General features: G+C 45.9%; 1 protein-coding gene across 3 annotated transcripts; it reads right to left on the bottom strand.

Moving 5' to 3' along the window:
* Window positions 1–12,957: 12,957 nt before the first annotated feature.
* On the bottom strand, window positions 12,958–21,068 carry LOC113751113 (histidine kinase 3). 3 transcript variants are annotated; one of them, XR_003464768.1, is made up of 11 exons: window positions 19,698–21,068; window positions 18,972–19,253; window positions 18,555–18,724; window positions 17,838–18,050; window positions 16,727–16,913; window positions 16,583–16,634; window positions 16,252–16,481; window positions 16,028–16,126; window positions 14,250–15,382; window positions 13,631–13,983; window positions 12,958–13,531 (listed from the first exon to the last, which is right to left on the bottom strand). XR_003464768.1 is itself a non-coding variant. In XM_027294981.1 (10 exons), the coding sequence occupies exons 1-10, from the start codon at window positions 20,181–20,183 to the stop codon at window positions 13,743–13,745; spliced, it is 3,093 nt and encodes a 1,030-aa protein (XP_027150782.1). In that variant the 5' UTR covers window positions 20,184–21,068; the 3' UTR covers window positions 12,958–13,742. The 3 variants fall into 3 exon arrangements, 1 of the variants encoding a protein (XP_027150782.1); XR_003464769.1 differs by having other exon boundaries at window positions 18,972–19,239; window positions 19,698–19,782; XM_027294981.1 differs by having other exon boundaries at window positions 12,958–13,983.
* Between the last annotated feature and the right edge of the window lie 5,432 nt (window positions 21,069–26,500).

Below are 26,500 nucleotides of genomic sequence, written 5' to 3' on the forward strand. Positions count from 1 at the left end.
TCTCCAAAAGAGATGGATACCCATACTGCTTGTTTTCATCTTGTTCTACATAATTTTGTTCTTCTTCTTTTTTTTAACTCATACTTGTTTCTTTCGCAATGAAGAAATTCTTTCAGCCGCTATCTCTATCCGAAACTACCAGTTTGGTTCCAACGTCTACAACTCACGCCACTGCTACTTTCGCTACTTCAGCCCCCTATCCAAATGTCAATTCCAACACAACCTGCTCAGATCAGGGATGTAGGAAAAAAGAAGCGGAAAAAGTCTATGGCCAAGAAGGCCCAGATAGAGAAAAAGACTTCTTCCTCCCCTGTTTGAGAAGAAACACCTCACTCTGCCAAAGAGGCAGAGCACTATGGGGTGAACACGGCATAGGAGCAAGTTAGAACTAATCCTCTACCCAATATGTGGCAATGCTTGAGTACAGTGCCGTTTGATCAGAGGTCCACTTCCGTCACTCACTGCCATCTAATGCACTTCTGCTCTTCTTGAAATTTATCCATCAATGATCGAGATCAATATCTCAAGGTTACTCGAAAATTACTTCAGGGCGCCATCTTGCCCAGAAGTTATAACTTTATCAAGGCGACTCCTCACTCCAGCCTCTTGCAGCATTACTGCGTTGTGACAGTTTAAGTTGGGGACTATCCTTTTATCGTTTGTTCTTCCTTCTTCTTTTCCTTTGTCTTCTTATGTACTATTCTTGTTGTCAGGTGACTAAGAGGTTTGAGGACATGATCCCAGTTTTGGCCAATACATTGGAGGCCAAAAACGCCTTTCCAATCAGTTGGATGCTTCCTCCTAAGAAGTCGAGACTCGCAAGAGACAACTGTCCCAAACCCATAAGAACCTCAAGTTGGAGAGTGCAGAGGCCCCGTCCTGGGCCTATACACGTGGCAGCCCAGGGAGGCCTGAGTTGGGCTTAGACCCCGGGCCCATGGGAACCGTCCCGTGGTCCTCCGCTGCTAGGGCTCCGAGGAGCTCCAGGGAACGATCCCGTAGAGGGCGGGGAGGATCCCCCTCAGAGCGGGATTGAGACTATTCTGGGCAGGTCCCGAAACGTATGGAGGTCGGACTCCCAAGCAGGTATAAATGGTAACACACATCAACTGCACAAGGTACGCTCACTATACGCCAGTTACTCCCGACTGTGTTACTTCCCGTGAATCTCACTCACCGGAGAACTAACTTGACCGTCGGAGTGCCCTCGGGGACGACCTCGGGGCTCCCATGTCAGATCACCCTCTTGTCTGCTTTGCAGGCTTGGGACGCGCTCTCCTCATCAGCACGCCGAGCTCATCAGGTCAGCTTGGTCCTGGGAAGCTCAGCGCTTCTTCAGTTGGCGCCGTCTGTGGGAACGAAGAAAGGTACGAGTAGTTGTGTTGATGGCGAGAACACGTTCCAAGCGAACCGTAGAGAACACCGATCCCGGGGCAGGCGAGGGGTCCCGGCGAATGGAGACCGAGGCAGCTCGGGACGCCGGGGGCTCAGCCCTTTCAGGGGAACGGAGACAGCAGATTTTTCAATTCGTAACGGAGAACCTCCTCATGCTAGAGGATATAATTCGACAGGCAAAGGAGGGGGGTGAAGCCGGGGGCGCACAAACCTCCAAGGCGAAGGGGAAGGAGCGGGAATCATCTCCCGTTCCCTCGGAGGATGAGTCACGGGACCAGCCCCCCAGGAGGAAACGGCCACGGACTCCCCCACGACCGCGGGCCTCGGTGGTCGGGGATAGCAAGAGGTACTGTTGCGACCGGTCCGTTGGGGGCCGGCCAAGGAATCCCTTCTCGTGGAAGCTTGCTCGAAAGGAGCCTGAGCGCTCCCCCGCCCGATCTATCAAGAGCCGGCCGCGGGACCCCCCCCAGTGGAAGCCTGTCCGGGACGAGTTTGAGCAGATCCTGCGGCCGCAGTTGTACGAGGACAACTACACTAACTCGCCTTTTACCCGGGAGATAGAGGACTGCCCACTACCCCGGAGATTCAAGATCCCGAACATCGAGCTGTACGACGCCTCGACCGACCCGGAAGACCATCTCTCGGTCTTCCTGACGCACATGCGTCTGCAAACAGCTGCGGATGCAGTCCGCTGCAAAACCTTCCCCATGTTTCTGAAGGGGAAGGCCCGGCACTGGTTTCAGGGTCTGGCACCGGGGTCCATTCGGAGTTTCCCCGAGCTGGCCAGACAGTTCGCCGCCCAGTTCGTCTCCTCAAAGACTTACTCGAAAAACGCGGCCCACTTGATGGCAATCAAGCAGAGGCCGGACGAGTCCCTGATGAATTTCATGACCCGCTTCAACACGGAGAGCTTGCAGATCAGGGACAAGGACGAAAATGTAGTCATGGTCGCCTTTATGAACGGGCTCAAGGCGAAGGAGCTCTACTACAAGCTCGTCGAGAAGCCTCCTGGAGGCCTAGAGGAGCTCTTGACCAGGGCACACGCCGCCGCTAATGCGGAGGAGGTGACTTGCCTGAAGAGAGAGTCAGATCGGGAGATCGGAGATCGGAGAGGACGGGGAAACCCCCCCGAGAACAAGGACGGCCCGGCCAAGAAGAATGTTTTCGATCGGCTCACAAAGGAGAAAATCTTCGCTCAACCGCCGCTTCCGGAAAAAGGCTACACCCCCCTAACTCGGCCCAGAACCCAGATTCTGGCCGTTATGGAGGCGGAGGGCCTAGGGGAACGGCCACCTAAGATGGGGACACCCCGGAATAAGAGAAATCAGAACCGATACTGCGCCTTCCACCGTGATGTTGGGCATGATACGGAGGGGTGCTGGGCCCTGCGAAAGGAGATCGAAGACCTAATCCAGCGCGGTTTCCTGGGGCGATTGGTGCGGCAAGGTCGACCTGGTCAGGAGCCAGGACGCACCTACCGCGGAGACAGGGGCGAGGGCCCGCGTCACGGTCGCCCTGAGCGGCGTGACGTTCCTCGGGGCAACTCCCCCGACCAGGACAATCAGAACTTAGCAGGGGTGATAAACACCATTGTTGGGGGCCCACGGAGGGGGACAGCCATGCAGCTCGGAAGAACAGGCGGCCTCCCCCCTAGGGGGATGACTCCCTGAAACGCTTGTGCATGGATGAGGAGATCACCTTCGGACCAAGGGATGCGGTTACCCTGGCGTCTGGAAACCACGAGGCCATCGCGATAGACGTCGTGACCAATAACTACCGGGTGAAGAAAGTGTACGTCGACCAGGGGAGTGCGGTGGACATCCTGTTCTACCGGGTGTTCAAGGAGTTCGGTCTGGAGGACGGACAGCTAACCCCGGTTCGGACACCCCTAGTGGGTTTCACCGGACCGCCCATCAATCCGGAGGGGATGATCACCCTGATGGTCACGGTAGGGCAGGCGCCCAAATGCCGGACCATCCCCATCAATTTTGTGGTGGTCAAACAACAATCCCCATACAACGTGTTCTTGGGACGGCCCGCCTTGAATGCCCTCCGAGCCATTCCCTTGTCTCTCCACCTCAGCGTCAAATTCCCCTCCCCGGGAGGAATAGCTGAGGTGCATGGAGATCCAGAGGTGGCCAGAGCTTGCTACCTGACCGTGCTCCGGGGACATGAGAAGGTGATCGCCCAGACGACCAGCCTGGAGCCCTACATTCCGGGCGAGGAGGCCCGACAGTTGGGCACCCAGGACGAGATCGAGGAGTTCCCCTTGAGGGAGGACAGGCCTGACCAGATCCTCCGTATCGGTGCATCGTTACCTTCCGAGGAGAAGGAGGGTTTGAAGGCCCTGTTGATAGAATACTCCCAAGTATTCGCATGGATGGTTGAGGATATGCCTAGGATCCCAACTGACCTGGCCGTCCACCACCTCAACGTAGATCCCCGCTTTAAGCCGGTGAAGCAGAAGAAGAGGAGTTTCGCCCCCGAAAGGAATGATGTGATCAAGAAGGAGGTCGGCAAGTTGCTGGAATCCAAAATCATCCTGCAGGTATACTACCCGACCTGGTTAGCCAATCCCGTACTGGTGAAGAAGAAGGACCAGTCCTGGAGGATGTGCGTGGACTTCACAGATCTTAACAAGGCCTGCCCAAAGGACTACTTCCCCTTGCCAAGAATCGACAGGTTAGTAGATTCTACTGTGGGTTTTGACGTTTTGTGTTTCCTGGATGCCTTCAAGGGATACCACCAGATAGAGATGGCCGAAAAAGATCGGGAAAAGACTTCCTTCATCACCGAGGAAGGGACGTACTGCTACCGGAAAATGTCGTTTGGATTGCAAAACGCTGTCGCTACCTACCAGCGCCTGGTCAACAAACTATTCCAGAGTCAGATCGACAGGAGTATGGAGGTCTATGTAGACGATATGATCGTCAAGAGTCGAACTGACCGGCAGCTCGTTCCCGACCTGAGGGAAATCCTGAACATCCTGTGGGAAAGCCGGATGCGGCTGAACCCAAAGAAGTGTACCTTCGGGGTCAGGTCGGGAAAGTTCCTGGGCTTCCTGGTCTCCCGAGATGGGATCCGGGCCAACCCGGATAAACTCCAGGCCATCATGGACATGGCCCCTCCGAGGAACGTCAAGGAAGTCCAGCGGCTCACGGGAAGAATGGCTGCCCTGAATAGATTCCTCTCGCGCTCCGCGGTAAGAGGGCTGCCCTTCTTTCGAATCCTAAAAACACCTAAGGATTTTCAATGGACGGAGGAATGCTAGAAAGCCTTCACCGATCTAAAGGCATACCTGGCTGAGCTACCTGCTCTGACTGCCCCGGAGCAGGGAGAAACCCTGTACCTATATTTGTCTGCTCGCAATGAGGCCGTTAGCGCGGTTTTGGTGCAGGAGGACAGGGGGGCTCAAAGGCCAATATACTACGTTAGCTGTGCTTTACAAGGGCCGGAGACGAGTTACACGCCGGCGAAAAAATTGGTCCTCGCCTTGGTGCACGCCGCTCGGAAGCTCCGACCTTACTTCTAGGCTCACAGCATTACTGTCCTGACGGATCAACCCTTACGACAGATACTCACAAAACCTGAGGTCTCGGGCAGAATGACCAAATGGGCCGTCGAACTGGCCGAGCACGACATCGGCTATCAGCCCCGTACCGCTATCAAAGCTCAGGCCCTGGCAGACTTCCTCACCGAGGGAGCCAATTTTTCAGTGACTGAGCCGAGCTCTTTGCCCGAGGAGGCACGGCCGGAAGAACCGTGGGTACTATTTATGGACGGAGCCTCGAGTAAGGAGGGGAGCGGAGCCGGCCTGCTGCTCATCTCGCCTACTGGGGAAGAGCTGACCTACGCACTCAGATTTGACTTCCCGGCATCCAACAATGAGGCTGAGTACGAGTCCCTATTGACAGGGTTGCGGATAGCCCACCAGATGGGTATAGCTGCGATCAGGGTCCGGAGTGACTCTCCGCTCGTAGTCTGCCAGGTCCGCGGGGAGTACGAGGCCAAGAAAGATGTCATGAAACAATATCTGACTAAGGTGCGGGAGACGATAAAACTATTCGACATTTTCGAGATTCAGCGGATGCCGAGATCACAAAACAAGCGGGCGGACGCCCTGTCGAAACTGGCGTCCTCCTCGTTTTTCCACCTGAGCAAGGAAGTCTTGGTGGAGGTAGTTAAGCAAAAAAATATTGGCCAGGTCCAGGTCTTGGCTATAGACAGCCCGACCACTTGGATGACTCCCCTCGTGGACTTCCTCAGCTCGGGTGCCCTCCCAGTGAACAAAACCGAGGCTCGCCGACTCCAGGTCAGAGTTGCTAAGTACGCCTACGCCGGGGGGACCCTCTACAGGAGGTCGTATCTGTCTCCTTGACTAAAGTGCATAACTCCTGAGGAGGGCGACTATGTCCTCCGAGAAGTTCACAAAGGCCTGTGCGCGGCACGTGTGGGGTCCCGAGTGTTGGCCAAAAAATGCCTGCTCCTAATCTACTACTGGCCCTCGGTGTTTCGGGATGCCGCGGCTCTTGTTCAGAAATGCCGAGCTTGTCAGGTGCACGCCCTGCTGCGTCACCAGCCCGCTCGGGAGATGGTCCCCATCCATAGTCCTTGGCCCTTTGCCCAGTGGGGAATAGACCTCCTTGGTCCCTTTCCCCGAACTCTCGGGAGGTACGAACACCTCGTGGTGGCCATCGACTATTTCACAAAATGGATGGAGGCCGAACCTTTGACCACTATCTCTGGAAGGGCAATTCAGAAATTCTTCTGGAAGAACATAGTCTGCCACTTCGGGATCCCGCATGTCTTGATATCCGACAATGGGCGACAGTTCGCAGAAAACCCCTTCCGGAGCTGGTGCGCGGAGCTCGGGATCAACCAACACTTCACCTCGGTCGGTCATCCCAGGCCAACGGCCAGGTAGAGAATGCTAATCGAACCATTCTGTAAGGATTGAAGACTAGGCTGGAACTGGCCCAGTCTAGCTGGCTAGATGAACTCCCTAGCGTCCTCTGGGCTTACCGCACTACGCGAGGACAGCCACTCATGAGACTCCGTTCTCCCTGACTTACGGGGCGGAGGCGGTGGTACCGGCGAAAATCGGCCTCCCCTCTCCTCAGACACAGAACTTCGTTGCGTCAGCCAACGAAGAAGAACTGAGATATAACTTGGATATGCTGGAGGCCAAGCGTGAGGAAGCGGCGATACGTATGGCTAAGTATAAAAGCCAACTCGCCCGCTATCATAACGCGAGGGTGAGGAATACGCAGTACCAGCCAGGAGACCTCGTCCTAAGAAAGAACTTAATCAGCCGAGCTCATAGCTCCAACAAGCTTGATCCGAACTGGGAGGGGCCGTACAAGGTCCTAGAGACAAGCCGGGTTGGGTACTGTAAGCTTGCGAAATTAGACGGCGTAGAGGCACTTCTCGAATTTGCGATTGTTCGTATGATAGATAGGTCCAGGGTATCTTAATGTATTCTTTGGAATCCTCATACGAGTTCATCATTAAATAAATGTTCGGCTTTCAAGTTTTAAGTCCATTCTCATTATCAATGCCGTTTAACTTTTCACTTCTACACTAGCACACTCAGATAATGCTAAGTGTCCTAGTGGGGGGCCCTGAGGGGTAATGAATGGTAACGGATAGAATGCCTTTCAAGTCCGAGAGATCGACGCTCGACCCAGGAGGTCGGCATGATTATCTCTAAAATATCGACGCTCGACCCAGGAGGTCGGCATGATTATCTTTAAAATTTTGAGGTAACGGACAGAATGCCTTTCAAGTCCGAGAGATCGACGCTCGACCCAGGAGGTCGGCATGATTATCTCTAAAATATCGACGCTCGACCCAGGAGGTCGGCATGATTATCTTTAAAATTTTGACGCTCGATCCAGGAGGTCGGCATGAATGGTAACGAATAGAATGCCCTTCAATTCTGGGAGATCGGCGCTCAACCCAGGAGGTGTTTGATTATCTTTAAATTTTTGCTGCTCGACCCAGGAGGTCGGCAGCTAAGGGACGAATTCAGACAATGAATCAATGGAATGCCTTTGAAGTTTGCGAATTGATGCTCGACCCAGGAGGTCGGCGGGGCTTAAAACTTTAAAAGTCTGAGAGTTCGATGCTCGACCCAGGAGGTCGGCAGGACTGTCTTAGGATTTTGCCGCTCGACCCGAGAGGTCGACGCAACTTAAAAGAGCCTTAGGGCCCGGTGCTCGACCCAGGAGGTCGGCACGCCGCCCAGGTTGTTGGAATTTGGTTGTTGATTTAGTTTGATCATCCGATGGGACCTCAGTTTGTCATCTTGGTTGCTGGCTTATAGTTTGGCGGATGTTCGACCCAAGAGGCCGGCACACTGCTCCAGTAAATTAGGTTTGGCGTTCGACCCAGGAGGTCGGCGAAACTTAAAGCCTAGAGGTTTGGTGTTCGGCCCAGGAGGTCGGCGCGTCACTCCGGTTATTAGAATTCGATTGTTAAATCGGCCTGATAGTTTGATGGTTTGGTGTCCCTGACAACTTAGTCGTTAGCTTAAAGGACGATAGATGCTCGACCAGAGATGTCGGCACGCTACCTTGGTGGATCTATTTGGTACTCGACCCGGGAGGTCGGTGTTCCTTTTCGGTTACTAGAGTTCGCCGCTAACAGGGAATTGAAGGTCAAATCGGATAGTTTCATTCAAACTTCATTTCACATATGCATTCAGGCCCTATCTATTACAAAGCCTACCGAGCTATACAAGGAAAGGAAGACCTAACCATGCCTTCTTCTTGCTGGCGACCTACTTGAGGCGGGAGTTGAGGAAACACCTTAAGCATGTTGAGAGGCGTATGGTAGGGTACACTTTAAGCATGTTGAGAGGCGTATGGCAGGGTACACCTCAAGCATGATGAGAGGCGTATGGTGAAAGCTATTCAAAAAGATATGGAAATTATGAACTGCGGGGCATTGAAACCCATTCATTACCGAAGCGCGGTCACATCCTTATAAGAAGATGGAAAGGGTTTCTGGAGTGACCGCTACCCTAAGCCACCGGCTCCTTCCCGGATGCCCTGCCAAGAGTCTCCTCCTCCTCCAGGGGAAGCTCCGCCAGCTCGGCCCCACATCGCTCCTGCCCACCAGGTCCTTCAGGGCATGCCCTTTGCAGTACCCATCGAAGAGCCAGTCCACTTCCCCTCGGCTGCGGGGTTGTAGTCCTTGAAGTCAGCCAAGTTGAAGCCGGGCAGGTTGAGGCCCTTCATCTGGTCCAGGGCCCGCGTGACGCCGACCTGGAGGATGGGCTGGTTGAGGAGGGCCACGTCCTCGGCGAACTATTCAGAGGAGATGAACCCCCGAACAGCCTTCTTGCGCTCCCGGCTGACGGTGCCGGAGAGCTCAATGGCGTGGTCCTCCCTCAGTTTCGCCACGCCCTTCTTTTCCTGGTCCAACTTGGACAGAGTGGCGGCGAGCTAGACTTGGGCCTCCTCCAGCCCCTTCTCGGCTTTGCCCAACTTGGCCTTAAGGGAGTCCTCCCCCTTAAGGGCCTGGGCAAGCTTCTGCTCGGTCTCCCGATTCTTCTTCTGCAACATCTCCAGATCGGGAGACAGCTCGGAGAAGCGGGTCACCAGGGCAGCGCCGGCGGCATTCGCCTGAGAAAAGGAAAGTAAAAATTAGCACTCCACCAAGGGGGAAACAGAGGCACATATGGTCAAAGCAGAAGAAGGCTTACTTGGGCCTGGGCGGTGAAGTACATGTCCTGGAGCTCGGACGGGCTCGCCAGGTCCATCCACCTCCTGTCACGCGGGAGGACCGAACCCGTGACCAACTCGCGAGCCACCTCGGGGAACTGGGCTCGGTTATTGATAGAGAGCCCCCATGACGGACAGAAGCGGCGGGAGTCGTGCATAAAGGGGGCCTGGCCCGATTTCACAGGTGCCACGTGGCGGAAATGCCACAGGCTGGGGGGAGGCGTCTCCTGGGTGTGCTCCTCCGCGGAGCCAACCCCCAGGTGGACGGGGCCTCCCGACGTTAGCAGGGGAGGGGGCTGTGCTTGGGTGAGGGCGAGCCTCTTCTCGGGCTAGGGGGCTTCATCCCATCGGTCCCTCTTCTGCCCGGCCGCCTTCTTCTTGCTGGCGGCCTGCATGGAGGGGAACTGAGATTGGGAGGCCTCCTTCTGAGGGGCCGAGTTGCGCCCAGGAGTCGGAGCGGTCTCGGAGGCCTTCTTCGATGCCTCCGGCTGCGTGGCGGGAGCAACCTGCTCGGGTGGCGCGCCCAATAGCCTGGAGAGCTTACTCACTGCGGCAAACATAGCCAGGTCAGCCAAAACAGGTCAGTAGGGAAAAATATAATATATATATAAATACAACGAGCTACAGGGACAGAGTCGGCGTTACAGGTTTCGAGGTCGGTAGGGGAGGCCACCACCTCTCCAGGGGACCCGGACAACGTCCCCATCAGTCCGGCCGCAGAGATCTACTCGGTGGAGAACTTGGCGGCATAGAGTTTTACCTTGGAGTTCATCAGTTGGCCGAGGGCCTCGGGGTCCAGGTCCTCCGGATAGGGGTCGGAGTCGACCTCCCCGACTTTCCACACGTTCGGGGGAAAGCTCGTGGATTTTACAAAGAGGAAGTCCCCCTTCCAATTTTTTATGGAAGAGGGGACCCCATAGAGTAGATCCTGGGTGCCCTTTCCCCCCCGAACTTGGTTAGCCCCTCGGCGGGAGAAGTAGTACCACCCAGGGAGAGCTTGAGGATGTAAGAGACCCGGAAGAGGGAAAGTGAGTAGGGGATGGAACAGATCTGGCAATAGATCAGGAATCCAATGATGATCCTGATCGAGTTGGGGTGGACCTGGGTGATCCGGAGCCCCCAGTAGCTCAGGATCTCCGCCAGGGCTGGAGGAATGGGGAGCCGGAGCCCAGCGAGCCGCTGCTCCCTGTAAATGGCTACAAAGCCAGGGGGAGGTCGGCAGGCTCGATCGTTGGGTCCGGCGGCCCGCGGCTCGAAGGCCGGATGGATGGAAAAAGACCCGGCCAGCTCGGCCACTGCCTCGGGTGAGAGGGTGACCTCCTGCCGGTCGGGGTGACCGTAGTTGAATTCAGAATCATCCCCCTGCTCGGAAGCAGGGGTCCCCTCGGAGGAGTCCCTGTCCTCCCCAGCTCCCCCCTGAGCTCCGCCAGGGGAGTCATGTGGAGACTCGGGGGAGGGAATAGAAGTGCCTTGCTGCTCGATGAGGGAATCGAGCTCGGCCACCTCCTCCAGGAGTCGGGCAGAAGGAGAATGGGTAGATGGGGAGCTCATGATGTCAATGGGCTCAAACAGGTCAGGAATGAGGAAGTTGGGATTGGAGGCAGAGGAAGAAGAGAGAGGAGGAGGGGAAGATGAAGATGAAGATGAGGACGAAGACGAGGAGGAAATGAGGATTCTGGGGGCTCTACGACGGGTCGGAGTTTGGGATACGGTGGAAGTAACGCCGGAACGATCCGACATAAAATGCAGAAGGTGGCAAAGGAGGAAAAGAAAATGCGAAGGAGGGGGAAAAAAAACTTACTAATGATCGGAGTGGAAAAAGACGAAGGAATCACCGGAATCTGGGTACTGATGGCCGAAAGTCTTGCCGCGAGAACTTTTGGTAGTAGGAGAAAATACGTGAAGAAGGGAAAATCGCAAGAATACTTGAAGAAAGGAAAATGGCAAATAGAGTCTGAGAAAATCTGGGAATCCCTATTTATAGGGAGCAAAATGGGGGAGAAACGGCTGCTTAAATTTGAACCGCCCCATGTGAACGCATTTAAGCGCGGTACGGAAACCGAAGAGACGCGACAACTGAAGGGACGCGGGCGCAGCTTTCCAATGACAGCACTGTACCGGAGGTGACCGCGGCAGAGCAGTGCGACGCTGGGCTCCCACGTGGCAGGGGTATAGATTAGGTCTGCCCGGAAGCCCTACCTAATTTAAGGGGCTAGTGCAGAGGCCCCGTCCTGGGCCTATACACGTGGCAGCCCAGGGAGGCCTGAACTGGGCTTAGACCCCGGGCCCATGAGAACCGTCCCGCGGTCCTCCGCTGCTAGGGCTCCGAGGAGCTCCAGGGAATGATCCCGTAGAGGGCGGGGAGGATCCCCCTCAGAGCGGGATTGAGACTATTCTGGACAGGTCCCGGAACGTACGGAGGTCGAACTCCCAAGCAGGTATAAATGGTAACACACATCAACTGCACAAGGTACGCTCACTATACGCCAGTTACTCCCGACTGTGTTACTTCCCGTGAATCTCACTCACCGGAGAACTAACTTGACCGTCGGAGTGCCCTCGGGGACGATCTCGGGGCTCCCCTGTCAGATCACCCTCTTGTTTGCTTTGCAGGCTTGGGACGCGCTCTCCTCATCAGCACGCCGTACTCATCAGGTCAACTCGGTCCGGGGAAGCTCAGCGCTTCTTCAGAGAGCAAGAAGGTTTCTGCTCTATTTGCTTAGTTAGAGGTTGAACAAAAAAGATTAGTAGAACTCGAAGCCAAGCACACTGCTACTCTCGAAGAAGGCTAGAAGTTAGGGGTCAAGAATTTTCTGAAGTCTCAGGAATTCCTTGCCGACCTAGCTATCTTGAATACCCCTATCCTTCGGTATGGGTACTCCTCTACTTTTCATGAGATACAGACCCTAAATCTCCCTGGGTTGGATATTGGAAATTTCTCCAATTATAACCCCAAAGCAGCCGAACAGATTGATCGTCTAACTTTAGCGTTGTAATATTAATCTATTCACCTTTTGTACCTGGTCATTTTTATTACTACTTCCTCCATTTTTTGTTCAACTCATCCAAGTTATATCTCATCTCTTCCTCGTTATTCTACGCGATGATATTTTGTACCCTCGCTGAAGGCAACCCAATTTCTGCTTGGATTACTGCCTTTCCATAAGTTAAGGCAAATGAAATTTCTTTCGTGACAGTTCAGGACGTAGTTATATAAACCTACAGTATACTACGTAGTTTATCCACCCACTCTGTCTGGGCAACATCTATTCAGGTCTTTAACCCATGTAGAGTTGTTCTATTAGCAATTTTAACTTGATCATTAAGTATACTTTTTCTTAGTTTAACTTGTTACTATTTATAAGGTTTTTCCTAATAAATTATGAGGGTGCCCAACTTTATCCTCTGACATATAGTAGTTATTTCAGTCAAAAATATGAGTCATACTATGTTACTAGAGGTAAAGTTCCCTTTGGATTCAAGTTTTGGCCTTATCCCGAAAACTAAACTCCTCCAAACTAAGATCCTTGTTACTCCAATTCAGTTCAAGGGAGAGACGCCCGAACAAGGTGCTAATCCTGACACATGTCTGCAGAGGGATTTTCCTCTATACCTGTCGTTAATATGATTTCTTTCATTCAACGAAAAACCTCAAAACATCGGAATCCCACGCCAGACAGACACGGGCATTGATGAATGGAAAAAGGAAAAAAAGAGGACGCAGCTCAGTTGCCTCGGAAAAGGAAATCACAAGAACGAGCCTTCTAAAATGAAGGATAAGAAAAATTCCACTTCGGCACTCGATGCAATTGTGGCCACCTTTTTATTCAAAAAATGGACAAAATTTATACTGAACCACCAAAATTATCATTTTACACTCGAACCAGTTTTACTCCCTGTACTACTTTTTTACATGGCTGCTTCCTTGTTAAAAAAGCAGACAATAGTAATTGTCAAAAGAACAATTCGGCATAGGTTGGTTTTGGAAACTCTCCTACACAATTGATTGTTTTATTGTCGTTGAAATATATACACAACTATACATCGATGCATATCCTGGTATATATTATCAAGACGTGGCATTTCACACCATCAACTAATTCAATATCTATGGTGCAGAGATGATCCTCCCCATATGTTGCAGAAGAGCGACGATTAAGAGTTCATCTTCCAGGCTGATTTCCATTCTCGCAAATGGGAAATGGGATAAACTGCAGAGCTTCAATTGTAGACTCGATTCTTCAAAAAATTTTCCTCGAGTCTGGTCAGACTGCCCTATTTAAGGCTTCAAATATCAAAAGAAGGTTAAGTTGAAAAACTCAGTTGTCTATCTGAGGCGAAGTGAATGCCACGAACACAAATCCTCGGCTAACATGTACACTCCCAAGTCCAATGGAGAAATCAATTTACTGCCAAAATACCAAGAAAAGATGAAGAATGTCAGACTTGCAGCACCAGCAGTGGCACCAGTGTCTTGAGCATTTAGATTTGGTTGTTAAGATACTCACTGGGGAAAAATCCACCAAGTACTTGAGGAAGCCAAGACACCTCCGATAAGCACTTCTCTTGGAGCACATCGGGCATTCACCAGGTTCCTAGCTAGTTTTCATTCGATACAATCTAAAAAAAGCGTGATACTTCACGATAAAGCCGCTCAGGATCAAATGGTTTCGATACATAGCCATCCATTCCACATTTTGTGCATTCTTCATTTGTAGCCTGGATCACATCAGCTGTCATGGCCAAAATGGGCACATGCCAGCTTGAAACATTGTCAAAAGCTTCAACGGACAACTCCCCTTGTTCGATTTGAGAAGTTACTTTAGATTCAATGCTGCGGATAAGCTTTGTAGCTTTAAACCTGCGAGATTTCAAGTCATGTGATCTTTAAACCATTGCACGGGATGAAAGAAAGGAAAACTCGAATGGTAAATTCAAGTTTTCCAACAGCAGTCTACGCTACCATACTAGCATGATGATTCAAATGACGATCAGACTTTTTTAATCATTGAAAACAATAAGCGTGAAGTCCCATCATATGAATGAGATTCCTAAAGGGATCAATTAAGCTTATTTCCTAGCATCCATAAATCTACAATAATACAGAAACCGATCAGATGTACATACCCATCCATCTTTGGCATTTGAATATCCATGAAACAGGCATCAAACTTATGGGGAGGCTCCAAGAGTGAGACTGCTTCTTCCCCGCCATCTGAACGGACCACATCAGCACCATACTTTTTCAAGAAACATTCTGCTACTTTTAGATTCACTTTATTATCATCTACCACAAGAATTCTTCTTCCCCGAAGCAGATCTCCAAGACTCAGAGGAAGCTCTATATTGCACGAATTTCCCCTACTACCAACGCCCATTAAACGTTGCAGGGATGCAGCAAGCATACTTGCCCTTATTGGCTTCATGATAACGGATGAAGCAGGAATACCAGAAGCTGAAACAGTCGATCGGGTAGAACTTAAAGAATTAGATAAAAGAAACAGTTTTGGTGCAACACTAATGTCAGTCCCTCTTAATTTCTCGACGAACGGAGTAGACGTATTAAAATCATTATCCCAAACTTCCTGTTCAATGAAAACAACATCTATGGTAGCCTCCTTGGTGCTAATACTAGAAAATGCACGGTTCAAATCAGGAACTACTTCAACACAGATCCCAAGGCGCTCAATGTGATATTTTGACACTTTGACCCGTGCAGGCCTTGGATCAACAACTAGCGCTCTCACGCCGTGGAACTCCGAAGAAATAGAGTTGGATTGATTGTTGATTTGTTTGCCCTTCGGGTTATTTGAATTACCGGAACCATTGGCAAAAACAGCTGTAAAAGTGAAAGTGGATCCCATCTTTGGCAAACTTACAAACCCTATTTCGCCTTTCATGAGCTGGACCAAACACTTGCTTATGCTTAATCCTATGCCAGTGCCTCCATGTGTTCTGGAAATTGAGGGACCCACCTGCATGAAGGGGGTGAATATACGAGACTGAGCTTCTGAAGGAATTCCTGCACCTGTGTCCTCCACTGATACAATTAGATTGATTTCGTCAATTGAGGAGGACGGTAATGCTGCAATAGGTCCGTCTGGGCTGAAACCTCTAAATCCTCTCCAACTCTGTCGTCTGTCAGCTACAGGCAACCCACTCAATGTGTCATCTGAATATGATTCTGTTTCACCTTTAACAGAATCCACCACTTCTTCAACAAGATGGACAGTCACAAGTACGTGTCCTTTTTCCGTGAACTACAAATAGACAAAATATTAGTCAGTTCCAAGCAAAAGAAACATGTACAAATTAGACACTATCTTTGCAGAAGGAAAAGTAAAGCATTCTTATTCTGATCCATTATCATCGCTAAAAATTCTTCAGGAGAAATATAAGCAGAAATCTTGGCTCTTGTTTCAAATAAATTTGGCAGCACTCATTCATCCTTTTTCGTTAATTACAATAGTTTAAATCAAGGTCTCATTTACTATTTTGTTTAGATTTACTGCATGGGCATCATATTTGCCTGATTTATATCCCAGTGTAGTGAACAGGAATTTTCTGATAATTGTTCTCTCAAGAATTTGAGAATATCAAAGTTATCCCTTTACTGCAGTCCTAGAAATTACAGGCTTCTTTTCAAAAAGAGGCGGCCAGGACATATAAAAGAATTGGTTTGTACATTGCATACTGGTGTAAACCTACAGTATTGTGGTAAAGTAGGAACAAATACCAAATGAAAGAAAGAGGATCAGTAATTGTGGGACTTCCCTTTCTATGTATCTTATTATTATTATTATTATTTTTTGTCTGGGAGAACAGCTAAAAAAAGTTATTATCCTCTGCATGATCTTTTCCTTTCACAGACCAAAAAAGGAAAATCAAATCAGAAATGCACTTACTTTGATCGAGTTACCCATCAGATTCGTAATTATCTGTCGAAATCTCCCAGGATCACCAATTAGCATTTCAGGGACCTTATCAGAAACGTAGGCAGCCAACTGCATACAAGTTTTTTTTTTAATATATATATATTTTTTTAAAAAAGCACGTTAGCTAAAATAAAGATGCAAATGAAGCAAGTGTAAAATAGGAAAATCATCAGAAGCCTAATTGATAAGAGTACCTCGACACCTTTTTCCTGTGATTTTCCTGAAAACAGTGACAAAACATCATCCAGAATAGCTCTCAGGTCAAAGCGCACTGCCTCAAGCTCGAGTTTACCAGATTCAATCTTCGCCTGGTCTAGAACCTCATTAATAAGAGAAACTAAAGCTCTACCACTTCCCTGTGCAGTTTTGACATAATCTTGTTGAGTTACATCTAGATCTGTGTCCATAAGCATATGCAACATCCCTAGAAATTGGACATATTTGATGACATCAGTCTCTTGCTCCAAACAGATGGAAGCATCTGAATAAAAATAGCAATATTAGGGCAAGAACTTGCAGACATACCTAGAACACCATTCATGGGAGTCCTGATCTCATGAGAAACGGTGGCAAGAAACTACAGCAAGTCGCATGTAACATCAGACATTTTATCAACAAATTCTCAATGTGGGGAGACACTTTTGCACTTAAACTAAAAGTAAAATGTACCTGTGATTTTGCAATGTCAGCCGCCTCAGCACGCTTTTTGAGCTCCATCATATCATGATAATCATCCTCAACTTTGGCTATTCGATTTACTGTGGCATGGAATATTTGTCCCACTAGCAATGCAATCACAAGTATGCCAATTGAGGTTGTTATTGCAAGCCATGGCCAAGGTGGTTTGTGTTTGAAGCTGCATCAACAATAAAACTTCATCAGCAAGATGCAATAGATTACTTTCACCACCAATTATGAAACATCAAGGGTGGCAATTGAACCCATATACTTCTCTGACACTGAACCAGAACACACTCCTTGCAAGATCTCCTGCTCATGTCCATCACCAGCTCAGAAAAAGAACCACCAATGATGACTCCCCTTCCTTTCTCATAATTACCCTCTTGGAAAGAGTCATGCAGCAGGCTATCAATCTGCCACACCCTTCCATCCTGCACTCCAACACCTGCTCCATGCAACTCCTCATTATCACCCACCCTGTCTCTTCCCCTCCACCCAATCCCTCCCCCAGCACCCCCCCAAACCAAACAACCCTGAACAAAGACTTGAAAGGCACTCACAATCAGACCACAAATAGCCTCCTCATCCCCACCAAACACGGCAACATATGGAAAGTTCATAGTATATAGGGCACACAAGCAGACATGCATATGAGAAAAAGTACTTACAACTATAATGTGTATGTTTCCATATCTGTGTTTGTGTCTTTAGTTGCAGTTTTTGGACAAGAACAAGTTAAGTCCATCCTAGTAATAATCAACTCCTAACCCCATATTCACCTCTATTACATTTTATAAATATCCTTGCTTATTTTTAGGTGACAATAATATCAGTTAGAAAACATATGAATAATGGAATCCTCTAGCAGAGATAAAGTTAAGATTACCAAAGAACTCTCCAAAATAGAGCACATGGTGCAGAAAGTTCAAGTAAGAGCATGATTTGGAAAATTTTGACTATGCTTCCACTTTCATTTGAATGATCATAAATGTTTAGGCGTAGGTAAATAGGCAACCTGTGCTCAGTGAGTTAACAACCTGAAAGGACCCATAGAAAACATACAGGAAATAAACAGTGCATGGGTAAAAGAATGCTATACCGGCATCGCATCTCATGCTTGCGGAATGGATCACCAAAGTTGAGGGCACTAACATGCTGCAGCCCATCATCGGATACATTTGAACCGTACATGCTGATAGGATGGGATATATTTGTAGTGTCACAGACACTTACCAGGATAGTTTGCTTGCTTGCAAGCTGTTGAAGTAGCTTCTCTACCAGAGACTCAACGTCAAAGACACCACCTAGGTACCTGCTTGGAATAAGTTGAATACCAGAAACGTTTGAATAAATCCAGTCTACTAACCAGAATACGTTACAAGCATAAAACTTCTTAGTATCTTCATTAAACCTACAAGTAGCAGTCAACAGTTAGTTTGACAACATACTACTGAAAGGGTTTCATTGATCCAGGAATGACTACTAAACCAAGAAAGCAATCAGTTCCTCTTAGAGTAGTTCAATTGTTGTTTCTTTAGATGCAGTTTGATAGCTGTATGACTAGTTGAATACTTTTCATTCCCTCTTTCTTCCTTCATGTTGTTTTGGGTTGAGAGGCAGGATAAGCCCTAATCCCTGAAGATTGGAGTAATATTTGGAATGCATTCAACAATGATTATCAATACCTCTATTTTCCATTTCCTTTGGTGCAGTAAGAATTTCCATTTCTTTTTTTTTTCCACTAGAACTAAAGGAACAAAACCCATCAAAAAGGCCAAGGCAACTGTAATGAAACAAGTCACATTCAATCACTTACCCATCAGTTGCTTGTGTTCTCTCATCTGGGGTTGCATCAGGGGGTAGATCCATCTTGTACACAGCAAAAGTCAATATTACACCTAAGCGGTTTGATTTGATTAGCCTGAAAGGAGCAGTAAGTACACCTTTTCCAGATTCTCTTGCACGCAAGATATTCCCACGATCTTCCTGTGGGGGATCAATACAAGGAATCAAACAAATCTTTCTTTTCTTTCCTAATCTGTTAAGCGGAGCAGAGAAGGTAAAAATGTTTCAAGTTGAAAGCAATCCAAGTCAACTGTGCTGCTGGAATATTACAATTACCAATCCTCTCTATCTTCCAAACATTCAGAAAAACAGCTTAAATTCACTCTATTTGCATGCCTGACTAAAGCTGGAAAAGTCCAACTAGAGTGTTGAGACAAATAAAGCTTACCTCTCCAGAGAGCATATCAAGAGAAATTACATGGGCAATAGTATCCTGAGCAAAGATGACCGGAGCATATTCCTCCTGAACTGGCGATGGCTCTGGGACTTCTGAACTATACTCATCTTTATGAACTGGTGTCTGCTCAATGCTATCCATTCTCTTAATAGTCCAGCCTTGTTGTTTCTCAAACTGCTCTCTTTCAGAATGAAGCACCCTTACAGCATATGCCACTCCGCTGGTAAGAGGTCTCTCAAAGGCTGTTCGCTCTGTGTACCTTGCAAATGTCATCTATGAAATTTGGTAAGTTAGATTGTTCCTGAACAGAACCCTAGAGACAATAGAAAAGCGTCTGGATCTAGTAGTCAGCAAAAGTGCATCATTGAAACAGTCAGGACTCCTATGGTTATATAAAAATGGACACTAATATATTCCTTGAAAATACCAAGAAGCAACTCTCTCTGGCCAAGCACGAGGTATGGGAAAAGAAAGCCACAAAGCTAAGAAAACTTTACGTGAAGCAATATAAGCAGAAGTACCTAGATGACAAACAAGCTAGAATCTAAAGCTCAAATTGACCAGTCGGACAGAGATAACTTCAATCTGATCACATTTTAAGCTGCAAATGTCTCTCTCAAGGTAATTAGGACAACCAAGAGATGCAAGAAGCCAATCACTAGTCTCCATTAAGTAGAACATTTCTTTCATACAGTAGAGGTGATGACAAAAGTTTACCTGATCAATTGCCGAGGGATTCTTGCTGTGGTAGAAGGTTGAAATTAAAATAGACATAGCCTGGATATGATTCATGCTAACGTTGAACTGATCCTGCAGCATCCTAGCTCTCTCATCGCACATGCTTGCAATGGTCTCTTTCCTCTTCTCCGTAGCTAAGGAGTTCATGTACCAGAAGACCGAAACAGAAACTAGAATCCCAACAACTATCCATGCTACCAAAAGCTTCTTCCACCAGTTTCTTCTCACTCTCTTGGGCCCAATGTACTGGGAGTAGTGATGATGGATCTTGAAACTCTTACCTGAGATCTTCTCCCACAATTTCATCCATAGCTGCTCTCCATCAGCAAGCAAACCAGTCTTTGTGGTCATCACTCCACCATTACTTATCCAATTCAGGGAAAACAAAGAGACAAACCAGCAACATAGCACCAGAATTAGATGCCCCACCTTCAATCCAAATCCAATAACATGGAGTAGACTCATCCAAGATAGTGACTTGGTAAAAAGAACGGTTCAACTTCAAACAGTCTCCGATCAATACTTTTTCAACCCCTGGCTAAATTTGGGAGAAACTAAAGGACTTCCCATCTTCCACCCCCTCCCCCAAACTGTCAAATCTACAGAAACTGTCTAGTTAGACCTACTAAGAGCGTAAAAATTCAAACTTTGGAAGCAAATAACAAAAAATAACAAGGAAATGAGGCCACCGACCTCATAATCAGGAGACAATTAAGTTGATAAGAGCTAAGAAGCCTAAAAATGATTCTATCTTATCCACCCAAACTGCTTGCCAGAGGGAGGACCCAGAATTAAGGGAAGACAAGAAATCCCAAAATGACCCAAGCAAGAATGAAAGAATCCCCCAAGATTCCTACTTTTTTTCCAATTACAGGACAGAATTTTAATTTTTATCCTGTCTACAAGCACCAGCCAAAACCAAGATGAAGAATTGGGCTAAAACAAACCAAACTAGATTCTCTCACAAACTAAATCAATCAAATCAGAAAACAAGAACAACTCAGAAACCATAGACTAAAGCAGACGATAACAGTAGTGACTCCCCCCAACAATAAAATCTGACAGTCAGCATGGTTTGCAGGAAAAGGTTGCCTCGTATTTTTATGGATATGACTAGAGAAGTTTGACTCTCAAGACACAACCAAGTTAGCTAAACTCCTGTGTAGTTTAGGAGACAGGAGGGAGGCAATAATTCAGAGAAGATTAATGATAGAATAGTAACTAATGTACCAGAATGAATAAAGGCAACAGCGAGAAAAGAAAAAGAAAACTGGATTCAATGGACACTATGCTACAAGAATCTGTGAAAGCGAAGATGAGAAGAATATGGTGGTAGGAAATGTCTGCTAGCACAGGCCATTATCTCTATCCATTCTATCTCCATCCAACCCATTAAAAAAAAAAAAGAGTATTCAAGAAAAACTCATAATGTTTTACTGCTACTACTATTTTATTCATTTCAGACTAATAGGAATATAATAATTGAAGGAATTACGTTCCCAAAGGCCAAGACTCAAAACTCCTATCATCATTTTTACTAGTAAAAACCGACAAGGGTAGAAAAGGTATGCTCCAAATTGTTCCACAGAGCAAGATAATTCACTGCTTTTTCCACGAGTACTAGAATACTTATGCTGTAACGCTGTTGCTGCTGCCCACTTTTGCTTTTTACACTCATCTCCACCTGCACGGATGCAGCCCAGAGTGTATTCCAGTACACAACTCCTGCAGCTCATGCCTCAAACCCCACCGCTTAACTGGCCTTTCCCCCCTTTTTTTTTTTTGTTTTCAAGTATTTTAGAACATAAGTAGGAGGGGAAAAAAAAAAGAAAAGAAGAAGAATGGTAACAATTAAAATGAGAGTCCGCATTCAAGAACGGTAAAGTACTTAGCGCATAAAAGAATAGAGACCGCGAGAATAGAATTTATTTTGCAAACAGTTAGTTTGATGCTTTGGTAGAGGTAGACTACACTTTTTTGAGTTTACAGTAGTTGTTTTATTACCTTACATGCAATCAAACGCTACGTTTTATCCCTTTGGTCAAATGATAATTTCCCTTTGTTTCTTCTAATCTTAAGGTTCCCACTTCGCATTTGATGAATTTTATAAAGTGTCAGCAAATGGAGTGGAATTGTGGGAAATGGGAGAACGAAAAACATGAGAAAGAAAAGTAGTAATAAAGAGAGAGGGAGGAAAGAAAGAAAAAAAAAAAGGGTTGTGGAAGTCCGGCCCCATGATGGCTACCGTCGAGGTGTTATTATGTTTTGCCTAATTACCCCTGTTTTGGAATCTAAAGGACTAGTGCTGCTGCCTGGTTACAGGTTTACAGCACTAACTTTTGATGAGAACAACATTATTAACTTTTACATTATTAATGCATTTCCCTACCAATTATGTAATAATACACGCTTTTATTTTGATTGGCATCACATCTCGCTCTCAAAGTTAGAAAAAGAAAATAATAATAATAAACAGAGATGACCCACCCATCAAGAATTAGCACTTTAAGTATCCGCATTGGTTGTGACAAACCCCCCTCATCTACCCATATGGTTCCTAACTACGGGATTTGTCCTCTTCGTTCTTATAAGCAGTTATTTAATTCTTCAGACATCAGGAAGCAACCAGGTAAGAAAGGACAAAGAGCAAGGAATGGAGTGTGATAAATATGATTAAGGCTTTGATGGGGTAATATGGGTTAATTACACTAAATCCCCCTCAAGATTTCTTTTTGAGACTCTTAGAACCAGCTCAACATGTCATATTTGCATCATTTTATATTCGTTTGATTATTTAACAATAATGCATAATGTTATTGAACTGACTGAAATATATCCACAATGCTGGATCACTCTAACCCCAACGGTGAATCGCTATCACTTTTCAATCAGATGATAAGTTCAAACACATAAAGTTAGCAGCTTGTAAACAACTACTCCGATCACACTTAGTGCAACAATACAAATTTAAGCGTGTCACTGGTGTCAAACTTGATTAGGCTTATTTTTTGACACGATATAGAAACAGCGAGTCATTACGTTATGCACAAAGTTAAAAAAGGCCCTTAGCTTGCTCACAGAAAAAGGTTAAAATTTAATATAATCGAGCAATGAAACGCTCGACAATTTGAAATTTTACATTATAAGACTCTGCACGAATTGTGCGACATTCGATCTTCAATCAACGATGGATGGAATGCTTTCGTCAAGAAATGAGTGGAGTTTATGAATGTGTTTGTGCCTTAAAAATGTTACAATGTCACTGACAAGGAGACATAAATTTGTTTTAGAGGTTGAACTTATGACCAAAGGCCTCCAATTGACAGTGGTAAATCTTAGCTTAACATTTTGAAAATGATGCGGTATAAAGTAATGTGAACAACAGTGAAAAAAAAAAAAAATGGTATTCGAAATAAAGAGTAGGGGTAGATTAAATGATGCAGGGGGTTTTGTCACGGAGTGATTAGGGCATCACTACGCCTGATCTCTTTACTTCCTTTGTGTGAGGTCCAGTGGGGCCCTTTTGACAGTGACGCCCCGCGTCAGCATCTGCACCGGTTCTCTGGCGGGCGCCAATGGCAATGTCCGACGTGTAATATCCATAATGGCTTTTACTTTGCAACGCGTCACTGTTGAAGTGGTAGAAAGGTTCGGAAGCATCTGTCTGCCACGTGGCGATATTTGGACAGTCTTAGCCAAGCTAAGCTTTCCATAACTTCTACTACTAGTATTGTTAATGCCCAAAAAGCGTCTGTTGCTTATCATATTCTCAATGACTAGTTCGAGAATCAAGGCTCCAAATGGCATGCCTCAGCCAGTCAGCCTCACCAAATCAAACACTCCAAACCTCAGAGAAGCTTGTTGGTTAATCTATAACTTATTTGGGCTAGTAAAGTTTTATAGCTGGTGTGTGATCTAAACATGATGAAAGCCCTTGCTTATTTCCTTTTTATCCAAAGTGTATGGGATTACAAGCAGTTGAAAATTATGAACTAACCCAAAAAAGAAAAAGTAATTTTGGTTTAGTGATTAAAATTAAGACTTCAAAAAATAGAAACTCCAGTTTAGTAGTCGAAAAGGTTTTGATCTAATAACTGAAATTGGAAATATTAAGAATTAAAGGTTGTGGATTCGATTCTTCTCTTTATTTATGTTTTCACTTCTTGAATTTACGGAGAAAAGAAAAACAATAATGATAACTTGAAAGGAAAAGTAACTCAAAAAAATGTACGGATACACAAAGATTAAAAATCGCCCTCCTAAACTCGACAGCTTGGGGACAGGAAGGGCCTGTGGAGGGGAGGGGGGAAAAAAATAAGGAACCATCAACCTCCTTATCGGATTCCGAACTGCCAATAGTTAGCTTGTCAATACTCAATAAACCTCCTTATAGTATGTTTTGTTAGCGGGTCACCGAGGCAGAGATCATGAATGGTAAGTAATTTCGCTGTCTTATCAAAAAAAAAAAAAATTGAATGGTAAGTAGTAATTAAGTACATCATTTCATCGGAACTTGGACTGGTCGGAGTCATTAAGGACCCTTATCAGTGTCATTTGTTCTTAGTATCGTTGCGTACGGCTACACGGTTCTGTATTCAATCACTTCCATCAAAGTACAAAGCGCACATATCTGATGCTTCTCCTCAATTGCCTTTTCGTTCTGATTCTTCCCATATCAACTCTCCATGTATGAACGTTTACTCTCTCTCAAGGTGTCTTTGAACGAACATAGCTACGTGGCTTTCACACCTGCAAAAGCAATCGTAGACTTGAAACAAGATTAATGCAGCAGCTAGCTTGTTAGATATCCACTTTGAAAATAATAGTAAACCAAATTTAGATTAAGTTAGCTCTGGGAGAAGTTAAGCGATATGAGTCGGGAGATATAAAAACATGAACAATCTAAACTGTAACATGATGATCTTCAGGCTTGTTAAAAAAAACACACAAAAAGTTTTTTTCTTCCAAAAGTAGCTTGCTACAGCTTCTAACCTCGTTGGCCCTTAAAAATTACTGCGGTTGCTTCTTTATTAATTAGCCAGTATAAGTAGATAGCGAGTTACTGTACTTAATTGGTGGTCACACAACAGTCTATAGGAAGTCTAATAAAACTTGGCCCGACAAGCGAGGCTACAAGGTCTTGCCGTCTCTCTCACCGCTGGGGATCAACTAGTTTTCCCCTCTCTGGATCCAGGAAATTTAAGAGTATCACAATACAACATATATATAGTATATTAATAGGGAACAAAAAAGAAACATTTTCATACGCGTCTAATTCCGATACCATTCATTATAGATTTTTTTGTAGAATTGGGTGAAAGTAGTTTACCTAATCACCATTAGTCTCACTTCTTCTTCTGCATTAATTTTTTTTTTTTTTTTTTTTAATGCAAGACACTTCACAACTTAGACATAGCCTGCACAAATTTAAAAAATAGTAGAATAGGATTTAAGAAATTGGAAAGAGGAGCGGAAGGGAAATCTCTCTCTCTCTCTCTCTTTCTCTCTCTTTATAGTAGAGGAGGGGCAACATTTAAAAAGTAAAGAGAGAAAATAAAGATTAGAACTTAAAAAGTCGTGAAATCTCAACCTCATTAATCACTAAATCAAGTTTTCCTTCTTGATAATAATAGAATATTTAAACTCACAGTAGTATCTTGCTAGCTAATAAAGCCAAGGGTTTGGCATCTAACTTTTTTTGATTTTACTAATGAATATATTTGCCAATATCGTTGTTACTTGTTTTCGAAATTCTTTTTTTTTTTTTTTTTTTTATAGTGAAAGCAATACTGCAGAACCAGCAGTATAATTAATTGTCATCATCACAACCATGCATGATCGTAATAAATGGCAGCTGTTGCGTCCAACCCTTTCCACGAATAAAAGCTGACTAGGTGCACACTGATTGCAGTTTTTGAAATTAATAATGAACTAATTACATCAATTTAGAAGGTTAAAGAAAGACTGACAGGAATATATTTATAAAAAAAAAAAAAAAAAAAGAAAGAAGAAGAAAGGTCAAATATGTTAATTAAGGGAGTTCCTTGTCACCAGGTGATCAGTTCTGCTACCTAAAGTTGAGGAAAAAAACAAACTGCAAAAAATAATCATATTAACACACCGACTTGACCAAGCAATGCATGGAAACTGTTCCTAACTCAGAATTTTCCCTACTTTATTCCCGTTTGCTTGTACTACTTGTGTATTGTGTATGTCTGTTAAACTTCTGACCAAATAAGTTTATGCGCAGCCGCATCTTTAATTAATATTTTAGTGAAAACGTGAAAAGGATTTACGTTTTGTCAAAAGTACCTCACCTCAAGAGAAGAATTGGAATTTTCATCCCCTTCACAGATGGCCACCACCACGCAGCATACATAGCAGTTGCGCAACGCAAAATTAATTTATTGTTTATAAACTTAATTTGTGAAATAGACAGAATTTTTACATGCAAAATTATTTGTTTCTTTGCCCTTGGGCTTGCTTGGTGCACAAGAAAAGCCGTAGGGTTCTGTTCGAACCAAATTTCCCATTTCATAAACCAAAAAGCTTTTAGTTTTAAATACGATACCCAGCTTCAATTATTACACGTGCATTGTTTTGTGCTTCACAACTTGCTTGCATTCATATACATACTATCCAAGATTAAAGAAAGAAACTCCAAAGGGCGAAAGCTTATAAGATCATTCTAAATTTGCGTTTGACTCGATCTATTTAACTATTCTTGTGCTGTACTGTATCTTTAAGTATTTTCAAAGTACATCTTCATATATAGGAAATTC

The sequence above is a fragment of the Coffea eugenioides genome, chromosome 11 (genome assembly GCF_003713205.1).
Source record: "Coffea eugenioides isolate CCC68of chromosome 11, Ceug_1.0, whole genome shotgun sequence".
In the NCBI taxonomy this organism is placed as follows: Eukaryota; Viridiplantae; Streptophyta; class Magnoliopsida; order Gentianales; family Rubiaceae; genus Coffea; species Coffea eugenioides.